Raw genomic sequence first — 20,031 nt, 5'->3', positions numbered from 1 at the left:
CTACGGTGACCTATAAGTGCTTTCAACTCCGTCCTTTAGTTTCTGATGGATTGTTGTCTCATTGGAAACTATGCCACATCTCATCCTTTGTATACCAGTTTGCATAATTGATATTTACAACTAGTACTATTCTGACTCATTGCCAGTGGGAGAGTGTATGATATAATTTTACAAATTAAAAGACATTTCTAATCTATTGATTTATGTGTCAAATCGGCATTTCATTTGGTTCAATGACAATTATGTCGCTGTTTTGTTTATTTCATAGAAGATTATAGATTTACAAATGTTTCGGGTCAAAGAAAGACAATTCGGTTATTTTAAGAACTGAAAGGGTATGAGATTCACTATAGAAGTCTTTTAGAAAAAGAAAAAATTGAAAAAAAACCAATTTCAAATGGCCACAGCTTAAGAACTAACGAAAATAATGATGAGGGTTCTTCAGTAACTATTGTAAGACTATAATGGGATGATTTTGTTTTTGAATAGGTGGTGGTGGTGGGGGGTTGCTATTTTTTGTGGAGGGATAGGTGGGGGAGAGTAATTTTTACTTGATATGTTCCATTTTCAGAATTAGTTAGTGATCCTTCATTATACCTTCTATTTCAGCATACCTATATGGGGTGAATGTCCCCCCTCCCCAGACCTGTCGGGTAAGTCGTATCTGAGGAACCCCTGCAGAAATTGTTTTGAAGGTTGTTCCAAAAACACATTTGAAGGCATTTCCAGCATGATACAGGTTATGTGGGTACACATTTTAGGGGGCGGGAAATTTAATTATTGTTCTTTTGGGAGACTTTCGTAACGTTATACTGTTACAATGATATATTTGGTCTTTTTAAGATCTGCATGACTTGTCTATAAAAATGCATCAACAATGTTTACAATTCATAATTACTCACTACATTGGTTTGCATATTAATTTGTAACTATAAAGTCGCTATTTTACATAGTATGTTTTAAATTTCCATTTCTATAGATAATAGCTCGTGCGTTTATAATGCCAATAGAAGTTCATATCATGTGACGAGATTATCACATTAGTGTAAAACATATAAAAATAGGAAGATGTGGAGATAACTCTCCACCAGAGACCAAAATGACGTAGAAGTTAACAACTATAGATCACAATACGGCCATTATGTGAACGTTTAATATTCAAAGAAGCGTAAAGAAAAAAATCCGTTCATATTTTATTCAGGAGCCTGTAATTCAGTTGTTGTCGTTGGTTTATGTCTGTCATATTTGGTTTTCGTAATTTTTTTATATGAATTAGGCCGTTAGTTTTCTTGTTTGAATTGATTAAAATTTTTAAAGCTGACTATGATACGGTATGAGATTTTCTCATTGTTGAAGGTCGTATGGTTTCCTATTGTCGCTTATACATACTCTGGTGGGTAGTTGTCTCATCGACAATCATACCACAATTATAACATTATTCAAAATATCTTTTTTTTTCAAATTCTAAGAGCACCACATGAAAAAATAATATTCAATAATCATGAGAAATGAATACGTCTTGTCTATTGGAAATAAAAACAATGAGACAATATGTTTATTTTTTTATTTCTTGTAAAGCTCCGGAAGATGGATACAAATCAGCAATACAAATACTAAAACACATTTACAAAATGTACCATAACTGCAAAGTATCATAATGTTTAGTTTGTTACTACTTTATAAATAAATAAGAACATCAGAATTAATTAATCAAGAGTTCATTGAAAAAAATCAAATCACATGCAGCTGAACATGAACTATCTGTGTGACTAGTGTTTGTTATAGTAATCTATAATAAATGTATAGTTTTTGCATGATTCTCTATTCGTCTTTTTGTGTTAATTTTATTCCACACCGAACCGTTAGGTGCCTTTAAGATCACTTGATGGTGTCTACAAAACAAAACAAAAAGCAATAAGGAGGTGGGTAGGTCTGTAACAGAAAATTACACAATCTTATTCAACACTCTAATTGTTTGTTGTATATATACACAATAGACTGGATACAATGTACGTGTCTTTTTACGACCAATGAAATTAAAATTTGAAATAACAGTTTGTTGTTGATGACAAATATATATATTATTGCCTGTTAAATTTCTATCCCGAAATTTCTATTTATTCATATGTTATCACTAATACTTATTATAAATGGTTTTATTAAATTTCGTAGACATTTGACAACTTATTTTTAACGTTTGGAGGACGTGTTTTTCAACAGACTGTCGGAATTCAAATGGGAACCAATTGTGCCCCTCTTCTTGCCGACTTGTTTCTTTATTATTATGAGGCTGACTTCATACAGGAACTTCTTAGGAAGAAAGATAAGAAGTTAGCAATATCCTTTAACTTTACGTTCTGCTATATAGATGATGTTCTCTCTCTAAATAACACAAAATTTGGAGACTATGTTGAACGAATCTATCCAATCGAACTAGAGATAAAGGATACTACAGATACAGTTAAGTCTGCCTCATATCGAGACTTACATCTAGAAATTGACAATGAGGGTCGGTTGAAAACAAAACTTTACGACAAAAGAGATGATTTCAGCTTCCCATTTTGTGAACTTTCCATTTCGATGTAGCAACATTCCAGCAGCGCCTGCATACGGAGTATATATCTCCCAATTGATACGATATTCCCGGGCTTGTATTTCCTATCATGATTCCTTGATAGAGGATTGCTGCTCACAAGGAAGCTATTAAACCAAGAGTTCCAAATGGTGAAGTTGAAATCATCCCTTCGTAAATTTTACGGACGCCATCACGAGTTGGTTGACCGTTATGGAATAACCGTTTCACAGATGATATCGGATATGTTCCTTAAGTCGTAGCTACAATACCCTTCCCCTTTCACGAATGTGACCTACCGAATTAGACTATTTACCGGATTTGTAATAACATAAGCAACACGACGGGTGCCACATGTGGAGCAGGATCTGCTTACCCTTCCGGAGCACCTGAGATCACCCCCAGTTTTTGGTGGGGTTCGTGTTGCCTTGTCTTTAGTTTTCTATGTTGTTTCATCTGTACTATTATTTGTCTGTTTGTCTTTTTATTTTTGGCCATGGCGTTGTCAGTTTGTTTTCGATCTATGAGTTTGAATGTCCCTCTGGTATCTTTCGTCCCTCTTTGGTATAGTACGTATATAACAAACTGCTTGAGCTCAAAATGGTCGAATTATATCGTAACATAAACATCCTAGGCGTATTGTCTACTTGTTTACTGCAATGTTTCCACATGGAACTAACTTCAGAGCTAGTATAGCACATGATGTCATGATCATGGTTATTTTTATATTGACGTATAATGTTATGTAAAAGTTTGAAACAGAAGTTACACAAGCGTATCAATTTGTAACTAAAAAAGTAATTTTCACCGGAACTGTCCTTGACCCTTCCGGAACACGGTCACCTTAGATACTCCCGGTTTTAAGGTAGGGTTCGTGTTGATCAGTCTTATGTATTTTAAGTAGTGTTCGAGTACTTGATTTATTTTCGTATTTTTTCGATGTTTATTGAGTAGTATTTTGTGTACCTACATTTTTGTGTAATAATTATTTATGTATTCGTAGTTTATCGTTGTTTACTAAGTAGTGTTTTATGTAACTGATTGTGTTCTCGTAGTTTATTGTTGTTTACTAAGTAGTGTTTTATGTAACTGATTGTGTTCTCTTAGTTTATCATTATTTACTTAGTAGTGTTTTATGTAACTGATTGTGTTCTCGTAGTTTATCGTTATTTACTTAGTAGTGTTTTATGTAACTGATTGTGTTCTCGTAGTTTATCGTTATTTACTTAGTAGTGTTTTATGTAACTGATTGTGTTCTCTTAGTTTATCATTGTTTACTAAGTAATGTTTTATGTAACTGATTGTGTTCTCGTAGTTTATCATTGTTTACTAAGTAATGTTTTATGTAACTGATTGTGTTCTCGTAGTTTATCATTATTTACTAAGTAGTGTTTTATGTAACTGATTGTGTTCTCGTAGTTTATCATTATTTACTAAGTAGTGTTTTATGTAACTGATTGTGTTCTCGTAGTTTATCATTATTTACTAGCTAGTGTTTTATGTAACTGATTGTGTTCTCGTAGTTTATCATTATTTACTTAGTAGTGTTTTATGTAACTGATTGTGTTCCCGTAGTTTATCATTATTTACTTAGTAGTGTTTTATGTAACTGATTGTGTTCTCGTAGTTTATCATTATTTACTTAGTAGTGTTTTATGTAACTGATTGTGTTCTCGTAGTTTATCATTATTTACTTAGTAGTGTTTTATGTAACTGATTGTATTCTCGTAGTTTATTGTTGTTTACTAAGTAGTGTTTTATGTAACTGATTGTGTTCTCGTAGTTTATCATTATTTACTTAGTAGTGTTTTATGTAACTGATTGTGTTCCCGTAGTTTATCATTATTTACTTAGTAGTGTTTTATGTAACTGATTGTGTTCTCGTAGTTTATCATTATTTACTAAGTAGTGTTTTATGTAACTGATTGTGTTCTCGTAGTTTATCGTTGTTTACTATGCAATGTTTTGTGTACTTATAAAAAAAGAAGATGTGGTATGATTGCCAATGAGACAACTCTCCACAAGAGACCAAATGACACAGAAATTAACAGCTATAGGTCACCGTACGGCCTTCAACAATGAGCAAAGCTCATACCGCATAGTCAGCTATAAAAGGCCCCGAAATGACAAATGATTGTTTTTATTTTAGTCTATAGTTGTTTACAATAGAGTTGTCTGTATCTCATTAACTTAGTTTATCATTGTTTACTAAGTAATGTTTTATGTAACTGATTGTGTTCTCGTAGTTTATCATTATTTACTAAGTAGTGTTTTATGTAACTGATTGTGTTCTCGTAGTTTATCATTATTTACTAAGTAGTGTTTTATGTAACTGATTGTGTTCTCGTAGTTTATCATTATTTACTAGCTAGTGTTTTATGTAACTGATTGTGTTCTCGTAGTTTATCATTATTTACTTAGTAGTGTTTTATGTAACTGATTGTGTTCCCGTAGTTTATCATTATTTACTTAGTAGTGTTTTATGTAACTGATTGTGTTCTCGTAGTTTATCATTATTTACTTAGTAGTGTTTTATGTAACTGATTGTGTTCTCGTAGTTTATCATTATTTACTTAGTAGTGTTTTATGTAACTGATTGTATTCTCGTAGTTTATTGTTGTTTACTAAGTAGTGTTTTATGTAACTGATTGTGTTCTCGTAGTTTATCATTATTTACTTAGTAGTGTTTTATGTAACTGATTGTGTTCCCGTAGTTTATCATTATTTACTTAGTAGTGTTTTATGTAACTGATTGTGTTCTCGTAGTTTATCATTATTTACTAAGTAGTGTTTTATGTAACTGATTGTGTTCTCGTAGTTTATCGTTGTTTACTATGCAATGTTTTGTGTACTTATAAAAAAAGAAGATGTGGTATGATTGCCAATGAGACAACTCTCCACAAGAGACCAAATGACACAGAAATTAACAGCTATAGGTCACCGTACGGCCTTCAACAATGAGCAAAGCTCATACCGCATAGTCAGCTATAAAAGGCCCCGAAATGACAAATGATTGTTTTTATTTTAGTCTATAGTTGTTTACAATAGAGTTGTCTGTATCTCATTAACTTAGTTTATCATTGTTTACTAAGTAATGTTTTATGTAACTGATTGTGTTCTCGTAGTTTATCATTATTTACTAAGTAGTGTTTTATGTAACTGATTGTGTTCTCGTAGTTTATCATTATTTACTAAGTAGTGTTTTATGTAACTGATTGTGTTCTCGTAGTTTATCATTATTTACTAGCTAGTGTTTTATGTAACTGATTGTGTTCTCGTAGTTTATCATTATTTACTTAGTAGTGTTTTATGTAACTGATTGTGTTCCCGTAGTTTATCATTATTTACTTAGTAGTGTTTTATGTAACTGATTGTGTTCTCGTAGTTTATCATTATTTACTTAGTAGTGTTTTATGTAACTGATTGTGTTCTCGTAGTTTATCATTATTTACTTAGTAGTGTTTTATGTAACTGATTGTATTCTCGTAGTTTATTGTTGTTTACTAAGTAGTGTTTTATGTAACTGATTGTGTTCTCGTAGTTTATCATTATTTACTTAGTAGTGTTTTATGTAACTGATTGTGTTCCCGTAGTTTATCATTATTTACTTAGTAGTGTTTTATGTAACTGATTGTGTTCTCGTAGTTTATCATTATTTACTAAGTAGTGTTTTATGTAACTGATTGTGTTCTCGTAGTTTATCGTTGTTTACTATGCAATGTTTTGTGTACTTATAAAAAAAGAAGATGTGGTATGATTGCCAATGAGACAACTCTCCACAAGAGACCAAATGACACAGAAATTAACAGCTATAGGTCACCGTACGGCCTTCAACAATGAGCAAAGCTCATACCGCATAGTCAGCTATAAAAGGCCCCGAAATGACAAATGATTGTTTTTATTTTAGTCTATAGTTGTTTACAATAGAGTTGTCTGTATCTCATTAACTTATGAGTGTTTAATGTCCCTTTCGTATGTCTCTTTGGTATGTTCCTTTGTAAAAAAGTAAAATAACAAAATACCGAACTCCGAGGAAAATACAAAACGGAAAGTCCCTCTACAAATGGCAAAATCAAAAGCTCAAACACATCAAACGAATGGATAACAACTGTGATATTCCTGACTTGGTACAGGCATTTTCTCATGTAGAAAATGATGGATTACACCTGGTTTTTATAGCTAGCTAAACCCCTCACTTGTATGACAGTCGCATAAAATTGTAATGTTCTTTTGGTATGTTCCTTTGGTATGTCCTTTTGTTATGTCCCTTTTGTACGTTCCTTTGGTATGTTCCTCGGTTGTGTTCCTTTGGTATGTTCCTATATTCCCTTTGGTATGTTCCTTTGGTATGTCCGATTTGTATGTTACTTTGGTGCGTTCCTTTGATACGTTCCTTCGGTATGTCCCTTTGGTATGTTCCATCGGTATGTACCTTTCGTATGTTCCTTTGGTGTGTTCCTTTTGTATATTCCTCTGGTATGTTCCTTTGGTACGTTCCTTTTGTATATTCCTCTGGTATGTCCCTTTGGTACGTTTCTTTTGTATATTCCTCTAGTATGTTCCTTTGGTACGTTCCTTTTGTATATTCCTCTGGTATGTTCCTTTGGTACGTTCCTTTTGTATATTCCTCTGGTATGTTCCTTTGGTATTTTACATTAGTATGTTCCGCCACTTTTATTTTATTAGTATGTATGGTATCATAAAGTATGTCAGAATCCATATCTAAATGTTGATTATTGTACATACATATTTGTGCTCAATGATGATGTTCTTAATGTTTTTTTAGACTATAATTTAATTTACTAAAAGAATACTTAAATTTATTTACTACACGCATTACTATCTGAGTATATATAGTAATTTCTACTGTCAAAAAGACTATTTGTCAGATTGGCAATCAACATACTACATCTTCTTATCTATACATTAACCATGTTAACAAGGGGTCTCGTTGGCTGAGATACACTATTTCAATGGCTTGTCAAAACTAAAGTTATGAGTTCGGATATCAAACAAACCTCATTTCGTCTTTATTGTTTAGATGCACTTAACTGACTGTGGATAATTGTAGCGATTTCAAAAGCAGTAAACTCAACTTTTCCTACAAACATAATACGGATATGTGTTAGAAACTCACATTAACATTTATGAATACACCTTAATATTATAGCTCTTTTGAATGTCTATTTTTGGAAATGAGATAACATTTCTTTTCAAATTGAACATGCTATCTTTTTGATACAAATGTTTTGGTTTTGGTTGTTTGTTTTGTATTGTTTTTTTTGCATACAGGACACGTGCTCGCGAAGAAAATAAAATGAAATGTAACCAGATTTAATTAGTGTGTCAACATCATTATATATCTAATTTGGAAACTAGTCTCTTTCCCTTTACAAAGTTACATACCATATTTGTACACATATAATCGGATTGCTTCCCTTACATCTCTTGGTTTATAACATTGCATCTTTAACAATGCTTGTCCTGCCGTTGTAAAGATCAAATCATCGGTATAAATTGGTTTTGGTGAACCTGTAATGTTAATATAAGAACTATAACCACTAGTAATCGTTATATAAATTGATATCTGGTTATACATGGGAACATTTTGTTTCAGGAATATGCATGTGTTAGGACTCAATCGATATTTTGTGTCTGTTAGGGTTTGTATGTGCTTTGTATCTATCTGATGAATTGATTTTTATAGTTTGTCCTCATGTTGTATTGTTTAGCCACTGTCCCAGGTTAGGGGAGTGTTTGGCGCCACCGTCCCGTCAATTATTGTATGTGTCTGTCCCAAGTCAGAGCCTGTGATAAAGTGGTTGTCGTTTATTGCTGTATGTTAAAATGTTTTTCTTTTATTGTTTTTGTATATAAATCAGGCCATTAGTTTTCTCGTTTGACTTGTTTTACATTTGTCATTTTGGGGATTTTTGTAGCTTCCTATGCGGTATGAGTTTTGTATATTTTTTAAGACTGTACGGTTTCATATAGTTGTTAACGTCTATGTCATTTTGTCTCTGGTGGAGAGTTGTCTCATTGGCAACCATACATCATATTATATATATATATATTTGTAGTATTAATTATCTGAAATTAAGATACGTACAGTTTCATCAATTTGCATGTATAATTGACTTAAAGTATTGACGATCTGAATGAACTAAGATACCTATAGTTTTAGCAATTCAATAACGGACAGAAGATTAACTCGACCACTGGGGTTGCTACAGCTTTTTACAATGTCTAGCGTAAAATACAGCTCAAGTGCATTTGTTGTATTTGTAGTGATCTCTAATTGCTAACATTTAATGCTGGCTTTCGATAGACATGTGTTCCGTTTTGGCATCCCTTCTTAAAACAGAAACTGGTTCTTATTTATTCTTAAACCAAACTGGTTTCCTAAACTTATCAAACCTCATTGATTGGTTTGAACAGTTGTACAAACCAATATCATATAGTTTTTGACTTGTTTTAAAACTGGGTTAAAACCGATTTGCCACCACAAACAATTGAGAACCGGAACCCTAAACTGAAACTAGATCTAATTTAATACATTCGTTATCATAAGTGTTGTTATATAGATTCTACCACTGCATCAAGTGTGAAACGATATTTATCTACTCGAGACAGTTAAATTTTCAAATTGAAACGCGAGGCTCACCGAGCGATTTAAATATTTAAAATTTAACTGTTTCTCTAATGATTTTTAGCAAAAAGATGTGTTCCTTCTATGTGACGTCATCAGGCATGGTCGCCTTTTTTTCATGACATCACAATAGGAATTTCAGAGGAAAACAAGAAAATTTGACGTCATAATCGAATTTTGACCAATGACGAACTGAGATCGAACGAACCACACGTTGATTAAAAAAAATAATTATAACCAACAGGTCAGGAAAAGGATAAATCGAGTAAGAATTAGAGAAATGAATGTATTGCAATACGAGATTGTATACCATAGTTGTTTGATGAAAACTGATGAGAATAAATTCCAAATTAAAGTCTGTATTTTTTAACTTAGTATAACTATCAAACCATACGCTTGATCAAACTATCTACAATGTATGATGCTAGTTTGTATTGATGAAGTTTCACTCTCTTATCCTCTTTTACATTTATACAATCATATGCGCATTCTTCAAGAATATATAACCTTAAATTGAAAATATTTTTTATTCAATATAACTTACTAGGAGGACTGTCTGTTTCAATATCCTTCCCGGTTTCCGAATCTTTAGACTGTAAAACAATTTTGAAATCTCACAGTTAAATCAACTAAGACCTTTATTTGTTTTTATGTGCATTGCTTTTAACGTTGGAGAGAACGTGCAGTCTCAGATGTAAAGAACTTCAAATTATTGGAAATAAAACATGTTTTTGAAATGCCTCCGCCAATCGAAATTAAAGAATCGTATGAACCGTCTACGAAAGGCAATTATTAGATATTGTTTTAGCAGGTATAAGGGAGATGATCCTGTTAGAACCATGTTCCATTGTCCATCATAGGTGTACAAATCAAATCAATTCAAACCAAATCAAATTTTATTTTCTCTTATATCATATTATTCAAGTAAACTTTATAACAGTTATCGAATATCTGTTTGACAGATGACGACGGATATATTTGTAACTACAATCCCATCCTCTTTTCGTCAAATGTGATCCAACGGATTAGACTATCGCCGGTGTGTTACTTGCATGAGCAATACGATGGATGCCACATTTTAAGCTGGATCTGCTTACCCTTCCGGAGCACCTGAGATCAGCCTTCGTTTTTGTCCTTTAAAATTGTTGCAGATATTTATGTGACATGACTGTCATACAATTGGAATTGACTGGATATTATTTAAATAAAAACAAATGCTGTTAAAACACTTGTGAATCATTAGAAAATAAGAAATACATCTTCTCCATGCATTGATCCGGTTATACATTAAGTCCTTGGCTATTATATAACGATGAAACACACTTTTCAATTTGAAGAACTGGTCGTAATCTTTGAAACAAGAAAACTGATACAAGAGACTCTGATAGGTATAATAGTTAACCTTTCCTTGTGGAATTATTTTAATTTTATTTTATCTGGCAAAAATTTTTCATTTTTCATAAATGTTTAAACCAAAATCGTTCAAAGCTCGTTCAACTATTCCAAAGCTCTACTTTTTTTAAGTTATTCAAAATTTTTTTTTTTCTTTGTTTACCAAACGTTTTATAGGTCTTTATGGACTGTTCCTAAATCAATGTTTGAATCCACTTTGAAGTCAGTTCCGGTATGTATAGACTACGCCTTTTTGTTAACAATACACTTACGTAAAGAGCACTACCAATGAAGTCTTTGCCTTTCATATTGATGACAAACGGACAATTTTTGCCGTGCCGAGCATGTTCTACCCATGGATCATCTGATGGATCCCAGTTCCGGAGCTTAAGTCCGCAGTAAAAGCACTGGACAATATCAGATGTACCTGAAACGGTAACAAATATATGAAAGAAGACGTATCAATCTTCTTCATTTCTTTAAGTATAGCTGACAATATATAGTCTAGTCAATATGGTGTAATTTTTTCAACGTGATGTAATAATTTTGGCTTCGACGCAATTTCTGAATACATGTTATTTTGGATAAACAAAACAGATTTGTTCACATAGCAAATCAAAATAAAATTCACTTTCCTACTATTTTCACGAATTTTCTTTATCCAGGATTGATAAAATTTACACATTAATGAGTTACAATAAATATAAATGCATTTTGATAATAACTATTGCAAAGGTTTCAGAATCTTTCTTAAGAACAACCAAAATTATAAGTTTGTTCTTATTTTGGTAAATAGATGCATTCTTTGAAAAAAAATATATGTTCAGTATATACATGTGTGTATAATGTTTTTCCTTGCTATCTCTTTGTTGATAAAATATAAATGTTGATTAATCAAAAAACATAAATGCTTTGAATCAATGATCTATGTCTTGACATTTGCATAGGCATGTTAAATCAATAGCAAACTTGTACAGCATTTGAAACCAAAAAAATAAAAATATCTGAAATTTTTTCCAAATTTGAATAAGGCTATCTATGGATTGAAGTTCAGAACCTTAACTGTTTCGAATGAACAAAATTTTTCTTTAACTGTAAATTTTCAGAAAATTACCGATTAAGGCAATAGTGACGGTTAGACAAGCAAATGCATTATTTCAGAAATGTCTAATCATACTATTATTAAATATGAGGGAAGTACAAAGCCCACAAATAAAAAATTGTGTTGGTTTAATTTCAAATCCGTGATGTAAATTTGAAGTAGAAAATAAACAACAGGTTGTACGGGGACAAACAGTTACACCCTGCAACGGTTGTGGCTTCTTGTATTTTTTGGGGATCAAATGTTAACATGTTAAAATGAGCCGCAATGAAATGTTCTATTGGCTTATCTTCTGTTCTGAAATCATAGACAAGAATAGTATTTGGCATTAGACAAGATCCTGTATTCTTATCTTTGTCATGCAGTGTCTTTTCAATTCTGAATTTCTGTAAGGACTTACAGCGATCGATATTGGAAAAGACATAAAGAGGTGTACCACATGACCAAGGTACTACGCTTAGTGGTGTGCTTCCAACAATTGCGAGCAGTCTTTATTTGTTTTGCCCTCCAAGTCACAAATTTGATAGCACCAATAAATAAAAGGATCTAGGTTAATACACAGTCTTTACCATCTTCGACAAACTTTGTAATGAGCAGACTTGCTGCGGGAGTATTAACCTTAAGAATTTAAAATTGATATTGCTGCCTTTCTTTACCATGCACCGTTTAGGAACACTCATTTTTGGATGGATAACAAGATTTCATCATCTTTTGAGCTAGTAAGTTAAAAGTCAAGCCCATCATGTCTTTCTAGAAATAATCAGGATGCATTGGTATCTCATGAGTATGCTATTTGTTCTAACTATGCATAAATCTAACACCATTAATTCACCAATCAGTTTTTAATTTATTGTCATAAAGTTTAACACATTTCACACAAGTTCATGTAGAAATGACAGAAAAGAAGATAAAGATTTATAAACAAAAAACTGTGGTCTAAATAAACCTTGATTGACAAAACCCTAAAGTATAACATGTTTAATATATTAAGTAAGCGATTAATTTTAAAGGGGAAACTTCCTGATCGATAATTTCTTGATAATATGAATACTTATTTCAGTGGTATTAACAAACTTTTTTTTTAAATACCAAGACATGGCGTACTTCCTTGTGTATTGTGAAATGTCAAAGACAAAAAGATCAGTTAGGAATTCAGTTTTCAACACTACGTCTGCATTTGTGTCTTTCAAACAGAGTCAAGTTAACTGCACCTGGGGCGTATGACACTAAATATAAACATTAGAGACTCGACACCAAAATATTTGAAAAAATCCAAAAGTTGAATAATTGAGTATTTCATAAAATTCGATATTGCAACGATACGATATCTTTATTTTACTAGCTCAGGCACCCTGAGGTGCAACAGGAGCAATAATATACATAATGCATATGTCATAGAGTGAAACTTGCACATTTATTTCTTATCTCAGATCGGTATTTAATTGCCCACATTAATTTACTATGGTCAAGCGTGTTAAGTATTTGTAGATTTATTGTTTTCATGAACTTTAGCAGACTGTCTGATTGACCGTTAAATTTAATGTATGATGCAGCTGTGTTTTAACTGTAATCATTTCTAATTAGTAGCCGTATAATTTATGGTTCTGTTTGTTTATATTCTGTCCCTATACTTGTGTGATCTTGAGGCGAAAGACGATTTAATGTGTGAGAAAGTCATGAAAGTAGGAAAGGCCTTTTCGATGATAAAAAGTAGGTGAATGTTGAGATGCGAGAGAGTTTAAGATAGTTAGTGTTAGAGAATGGATGTGTCTCTATATTGAACAATGTAATTAAATGAAAGTGTATATATATGAACTTGTACATAATAAATATGTATATATGAAAATTAGTTTTTAAAGCCAGTGCCTTAGAATAGCTCCGTGACATTATGGTGGCCAGCGCAAGATTTATTTTGGATTTTAATTAAACATTTTGGACTTTAACTTTCAACTCTGCAATATGCCACCCAAAGGACGATCAAGAAGAAATAGATCGGAAGATGATGAAATTGAAATAAGGACAAACTTAAGTACATTTAAACCATCACCTACTAAAGACATTGTGAAACCAACTATATTTTATGGAAATCTGGACGAAGATATTGACAGTTGGCTGAAAAATTTTGATAGAATTGCAACTGCAAATGAATGGAGCCGTGAAAGAAAATCAAATACGCTTCCTGCATTTTTGAGAGACCGTGCAGCGGAATTCTACGAATCTCTAGAGGACGACAAAAAGGAAGATATAGCAACATTATGTGAATCTCTAAGGAAAAGATTTATGCCCAAGGAATTACAATCATTGTATTACAGTAACCTTTTTCAGGCAAGACAACGTGAAGGACAAAATGTTGAAGATTTCGCATCAGAAATTAATAAACTTGCAACACGTGCATATTCCGATATGAAAAGAGACCAGAAAGACGTTCTAATTAAAGAGCATTTTATTCAAGGACTCAAGCAGGATATTAAACGATTCGTCATGTTATCGAACCCTACAACATTTGAAGAAGCGTTCAGGTCAGCGAAAAGAGAGGAATGCAACAATACTTTGACAAATCGGGACAGACAAACAGTTGCAGCATGCGCAATAAGTACTAACAATTTGGAGGACAACATTAAAGATCTTTCTGAACAAATGAAAGTGTTGGCAATGCAGATGAACAATATACCCACGAGAGGAAGAGGTGGTTTTGGAAATCGTGGGAATAGATTTCAACAATCGAGAGGACAAGGAAGAGGACGAGGATATGGTAGTAACAGAAATTTACGTGCATCAGACGGTAGGCCGATTTGCAATTACTGTATGAAAGTTGGACACGTAGAGAGAAGTTGTGATGAGAAGAATTCTACTTATGCGTCGGGAAACTAAGAGCTGCTTCCTTAATAGGAGGGAAGGCAGCAGGAAAGGAAATGAATCCTCCTAATGTATGTGGAAATAGGAATTTCGGAAATTCGTCTGTCGCGACGTCTGTTCTGAATGATGTAGATATTAGTTCTGAAAAATCTTGTCTCGCCAAGGTTAGTTCAGATGTTTTAAAGGAAAATGAAATGAATCCTCCTGAAGTACGTGGAAATAGAAATTTCGGAAATTCGTCTGTCGCGACGTCTGTTCTGAATGATGTGGTTATTTCCGATGTTGTAAAGGAAAATGTTATTTCCTGTGAATTAAATCCAAAGTTTTGTGTCGCCAAAATTAGAGGATTAGTCAATGAGAAAAGTGTTTTAATGTTAGTTGATACGGGATCAACAGTTAGTATTGTAAATGATTGCTTTGTTAATAGGAGGGATGTATCTGAAGTAAATAATGTATGTATCACTTCGGCATCAGGTGATAAAATTGAAATAATTGGAAAAGCAAATGTGGAATTCAAGTTTGGAAAAAAGTGTGATTTTGTGTATAATGTTTATGTAGCTAGTAATTTTTCTTATCAGTGTATTATAGGATTAGATATTCTGTGTGATTTTTCATGCAATGTAGATTTAGGAAATAATTGTATTGTGATTAATAATGAGGAATCTATTAATTTTGAATGTTTAGAAGATATGCAGTTATCCGATAGCGATAATTTACAGTATGATTCTATGAATGGAATAGATATAGTAGAAAGTATTGATGAAAATACAAATACATTCAATATAGATGAAGGATTAGAGAAAAGTGAACTAGAGAAATTAGAAGTTCTTTTGCAAAAGTACAAGTCTATATTCGCATTTTCTGATAATCAGCTTGGAAATACTACATTGATGGAACATTCGATTGATATTGGTGAAAGCAAACCAATCTATCAACGTCCGTTTAGAATCCCATTCAGTGAAAGGAATGTGATAGATAATAAAATTAAAGTTTTATGTGATCAAGGGATTATTCGGAAGTCTAAAAGTCCGTTCTCTGCTCCGATCGTTTTGGTCCCCAAACGTGATGGATCGATAAGACTGTGCATCGATTATCGTCGGATTAATGAAATTACAAAAAAAGGACGTATATCCGATTCCAAGAATTGACGAAATGCTAGATGCTCTAAACAAATCGAAATACTATACCGTTCTAGATATGTGCCAAGGATATCATCAGGTACCTGTTAAGGAATCCGATAAAGAGAAAACAGCCTTTTCATATTTCGGTGGTCACTTTGAATTTAACTTTATGCCGTTTGGATTATGTAATAGTGCTCCAACGTTTCAACGACTTATGGATACACTACTTTCTGGATTATTGTGGAATTCTTGTCTTGTATATATTGATGATGTTATAATCTTCTCTGAAACCTTTGATGAACACATGAATAGACTAGAAAGTGTCTTTACAAGATTTCAAGAATCAGGATTAAAACTCAAGGCTAAAAAGTGCTTCTTTGCGAAACGGGAAGTCACTTTCTTAGGACATTGTGTAAATGAACATGGTATTTCACCTGATAAAGAAAAAGTTAGTGCAATCAAAAACTTTCCGAAGCCAAACAATGTCAGTGAACTCAGAAGTTTTGTAGGATTGATATCATATTATAGGAAATTTATTCCAGACTTTGCTAGTAAAGCAGACAGTTTTCATAAGCTTTTACGAAAAGGGACCAAATTCATTTGGGACGAAAATTGTGTAAGAACCTTTGACATGTTTAAGCAGGCCTTGACACAATATCCCATACTACACTATCCGGATTTTAATTTGCCTTTCCTATTGATGACAGATGCTTGTGATACAGGCCTTGGAATAGTCTTGGCTCAACAGGGACCAGAAGGTGAAAGGGCGATCGCGTATGCAAGTAGAACACTAAAACCGAACGAACGTAATTATGCTGTGATAGAAAAAGAAGCTCTAGCTATCGTGTGGGGTGTGAAATATTTCAGACATTATCTCTATGGAAGAAAAGTAACAATTATTACTGATCATAATCCATTGAAATGGCTCATGAACATTAAAGACCCAGCTGGAAGGTTAGCACGTTGGTCATTGACCTTACAGGAATATGATCTTCAAATTGAACATAGAGCCGGTCGAAAGCATCAAAACGCAGATGCACTATCGCGAATTCCTCCTATTGCGCCATTAAAAGACCATAAAATTGAAGATGTTATTCCAAAACTTTCTATCGATAGACTTTGTGAAATGCAGAGAAAAGATTCAAATTTGTTTGCAATAATAAACTACTTGGAAAAAGGGGAACTGCCTGACCAGTCATCGAAAGCGCGAGAAACTGTGATTTTATCGGATAATTATGAATTAGACAATAGTGGTATTTTATATCATTTATTCACACCGGGATCCAGAAAACGACGACAATGTTTAAGAAGACAATTAGCAATACCGAGATGTTTAATTGATGAGATACTGTATGCGTGTCATGATGATGCCACAGCGGGACATCTATCTCTAAATAAAATGTACACTAAGATTCAAGATCGATTTTATTGGAAAGGAATGTATTCTGATGTCGAATTTTGGTGCAAATCTTGTGTTGACTGTGCGACTAAGAAGACTCCGAAACACCGACCTAAAGCGCCATTAAATCCATTACCTGCAGTATCAGGACCGTTCGACCGTGTTGCAGTTGATGTACTTGGACCTTTTCCACCAACGTATAACTCTAATAAATATATATTAATATTTAGTGATTATCTGACAAGATGGCCTGAGGCAATACCTGTGCCTAATGCCGATGCTACCACTACCGCAAAAGTCTTTATAGAAGAAGTTGTTTGTCGTCATGGGGCGCCAAGACAGCTACTTTCAGACAACGGGAAAAACTTTCGATCAAACCTTGTTAAAGAAATTTGTAAACTTATGAACACGAAGAAAACATTTACAACAGCATACCATCCTGAGACTGATGGCTTAGTGGAACGTTTTAACGGAACATTAACTGCCATGTTATCCATGTATGTTAGTGGACACCAGCGTGATTGGGATACCTTTATTCCTTTTGTTTTGTTCGCTTACAGAACTTCGTTGCACGAAAGTATACAAGAGACTCCGTTTTTCTTAATGCATGGCCGTGATCCAGTACTACCAGTAGAAGCAGCGATGTGTCCGCCTACTATAACGTATACCTCGAGTGCTGATTACAAATCAGAAATGGTGACCAGACTACAAGAGGCATTTACACTAGCCAAAGACAATTTGCAAGCAGCGCAGCGGAAGCAGAAAGAACAATATGACTTGAAGTCTGATGTAATAAACTATGCTATCGGTGATAAGATATGGGTTTTTAATCCAAGTACAAAACCAGGACTATCAACAAAACTGTTACACAATTGGCATGGACCATATGTGATAATTGGCAAACTTTCAGATGTGAACTATAAGATTCAAATGTGTGATTCGAAAAAGTCTGAACAAACTGTACACGTTAATCGCATCAAACAATTTGTTGATCCAGATGATAGGCCCATTATAGACGGAGAGGACATTGTTCCGAACATTAATCCAATTGAAAATAGTGACAATACAATGGTGAAAATTTTAGATACAATGCGATCACGAAATGAGTCTAAGAGATTAGAAAAACATTATTTTGTACAATATGAGAATGGTGAGACCCAGTGGGTAAAAGAGGATGCTATTAAAGATTTTGCCATTATAAATGACTTTCATATTTCAAATGAGAACAATGATTAGACTTTGAATTTGTTTAAATGTGTTATAAAAGAAAATTAAAAGAACGAAATTTATTAAAAAGAAAAAAAAAATATTGTGTATGTATATATATATCATGTATGAGTAAGCGTGTGTTTGTGTGTCGGGACGTCACAGTTAATTGGGGAGGTATGTCATAGAGTGAAACTTGCACATTTATTTCTTATCTCAGATCGGTATTTAATTGCCCACATTAATTTACTATGGTCAAGCGTGTTAAGTATTTGTAGATTTATTGTTTTCATGAACTTTAGCAGACTGTCTGATTGACCGTTAAATTTAATGTATGATGCAGCTGTGTTTTAACTGTAATCATTTCTAATTAGTAGCCGTATAATTTATGGTTCTGTTTGTTTATATTCTGTCCCTATACTTGTGTGATCTTGAGGCGAAAGACGATTTAATGTGTGAGAAAGTCATGAAAGTAGGAAAGGCCTTTTCGATGATAAAAAGTAGGTGAATGTTGAGATGCGAGAGAGTTTAAGATAGTTAGTGTTAGAGAATGGATGTGTCTCTATATTGAACAATGTAATTAAATGAAAGTGTATATATATGAACTTGTACATAATAAATATGTATATATGAAAATTAGTTTTTAAAGCCAGTGCCTTAGAATAGCTCCGTGACACATATACATTATTTAGCAAAAAGAACAAAAGAAATGATGAAAACACAAACATTCAATGAGAATGACATCAACTAACTAGCTAAATATTTTATCTATTTCAAAAATTGCATCTTATTGACTTAGAAAATGGCATAACCTATAAATTATTGCAGTGATACAATTCATCATTTTGTATGGACCTTCTCAGTTCTGCAATTTGACCTTTGCTGATTTTGCTCATTATGGAGTATACTTTTGGCTATGGCAAATTTTGACGGAGGTTAATTAATTATTTTATTGTAAAGGCAGCATATTTAGTATATGAAGCTTGTGATATATTCCTTCTCGGTGATTATTATCATAATGGCTGGATAATCTGACATTAGCTCATATTTACATGTCATTGCTGTCCCATTTACGTATACCCCGAATTTCCATTCATTGATGTATAATTATTTACTTACCAGTATAATAAAATCCTGCTCTCACAGCATCTGCAACATTTGCACAGAAAGTACAAGATTGAAAAGATTTCAGTCTTGTGTTCTGGTCTGCAAATGATTTATATCTTGGCTGCTGTAAACAAATTCCTAATGAGTCAGCTGTCGATGGAGATTTATTTTGTCCGTTTTGATATTTAAGGTTTTGCATTGCTATTCAGACGTCTTTTCCATTTGTAGATATATAAATAGTAACTTATTCGTTGGACTAGGAAGTCAGATACAGTATATAATTACCTTACTGGGAAAACCAAAGTACATATTTATTGATTTTGGCAAGACGATATAGTTTATTTTACATTGTATATTTATATACATATTATTGTTTGGCTCGGTTTCAGTGTAAAAATATGACAATTCTTTTTTTTTTCCAGCGTTATTCATATTCCAAAAAAAGACAATGGATAGGGGATATCAGATAGCATCTTCTTTCCAGATGTATTTATAGATATCAAAATATGTTCATGACCTATTAAACACTAGATTATGTCATGAAAACAAGATATCTCACCTGCGTAAATCGATTCTATAGTTGTTGTTACAATAAGTATAAAGCAGATTAACTTTCAATACCCTAAG

At 32.9% G+C, this 20,031-nt stretch overlaps 1 protein-coding gene across 1 annotated transcript; it reads right to left on the bottom strand.

The window, feature by feature from the left end:
• Window positions 1-1,549: 1,549 nt before the first annotated feature.
• LOC127725196 (E3 ubiquitin-protein ligase XIAP-like) lies at window positions 1,550-19,678 on the bottom strand. Its single transcript, XM_052232058.1, has 6 exons — window positions 19,417-19,678; window positions 10,886-11,040; window positions 9,766-9,814; window positions 7,979-8,104; window positions 7,591-7,673; window positions 1,550-1,892 (listed from the first exon to the last, which is right to left on the bottom strand). Exons 1-5 carry the CDS (start codon window positions 19,601-19,603, stop codon window positions 7,603-7,605), a joined length of 588 nt encoding a protein of 195 aa, XP_052088018.1. The 5' UTR covers window positions 19,604-19,678; the 3' UTR covers window positions 1,550-1,892; window positions 7,591-7,602.
• Window positions 19,679-20,031: the final 353 nt, after the last annotated feature.

This window comes from Mytilus californianus, unplaced genomic scaffold (assembly GCF_021869535.1).
Source record: "Mytilus californianus isolate M0D057914Y unplaced genomic scaffold, xbMytCali1.0.p SCAF_15, whole genome shotgun sequence".
NCBI lineage: Eukaryota > Metazoa > Mollusca > Bivalvia > Mytilida > Mytilidae > Mytilus > Mytilus californianus.
This window is presented reverse-complemented; position numbering and strand designations above follow the sequence as displayed.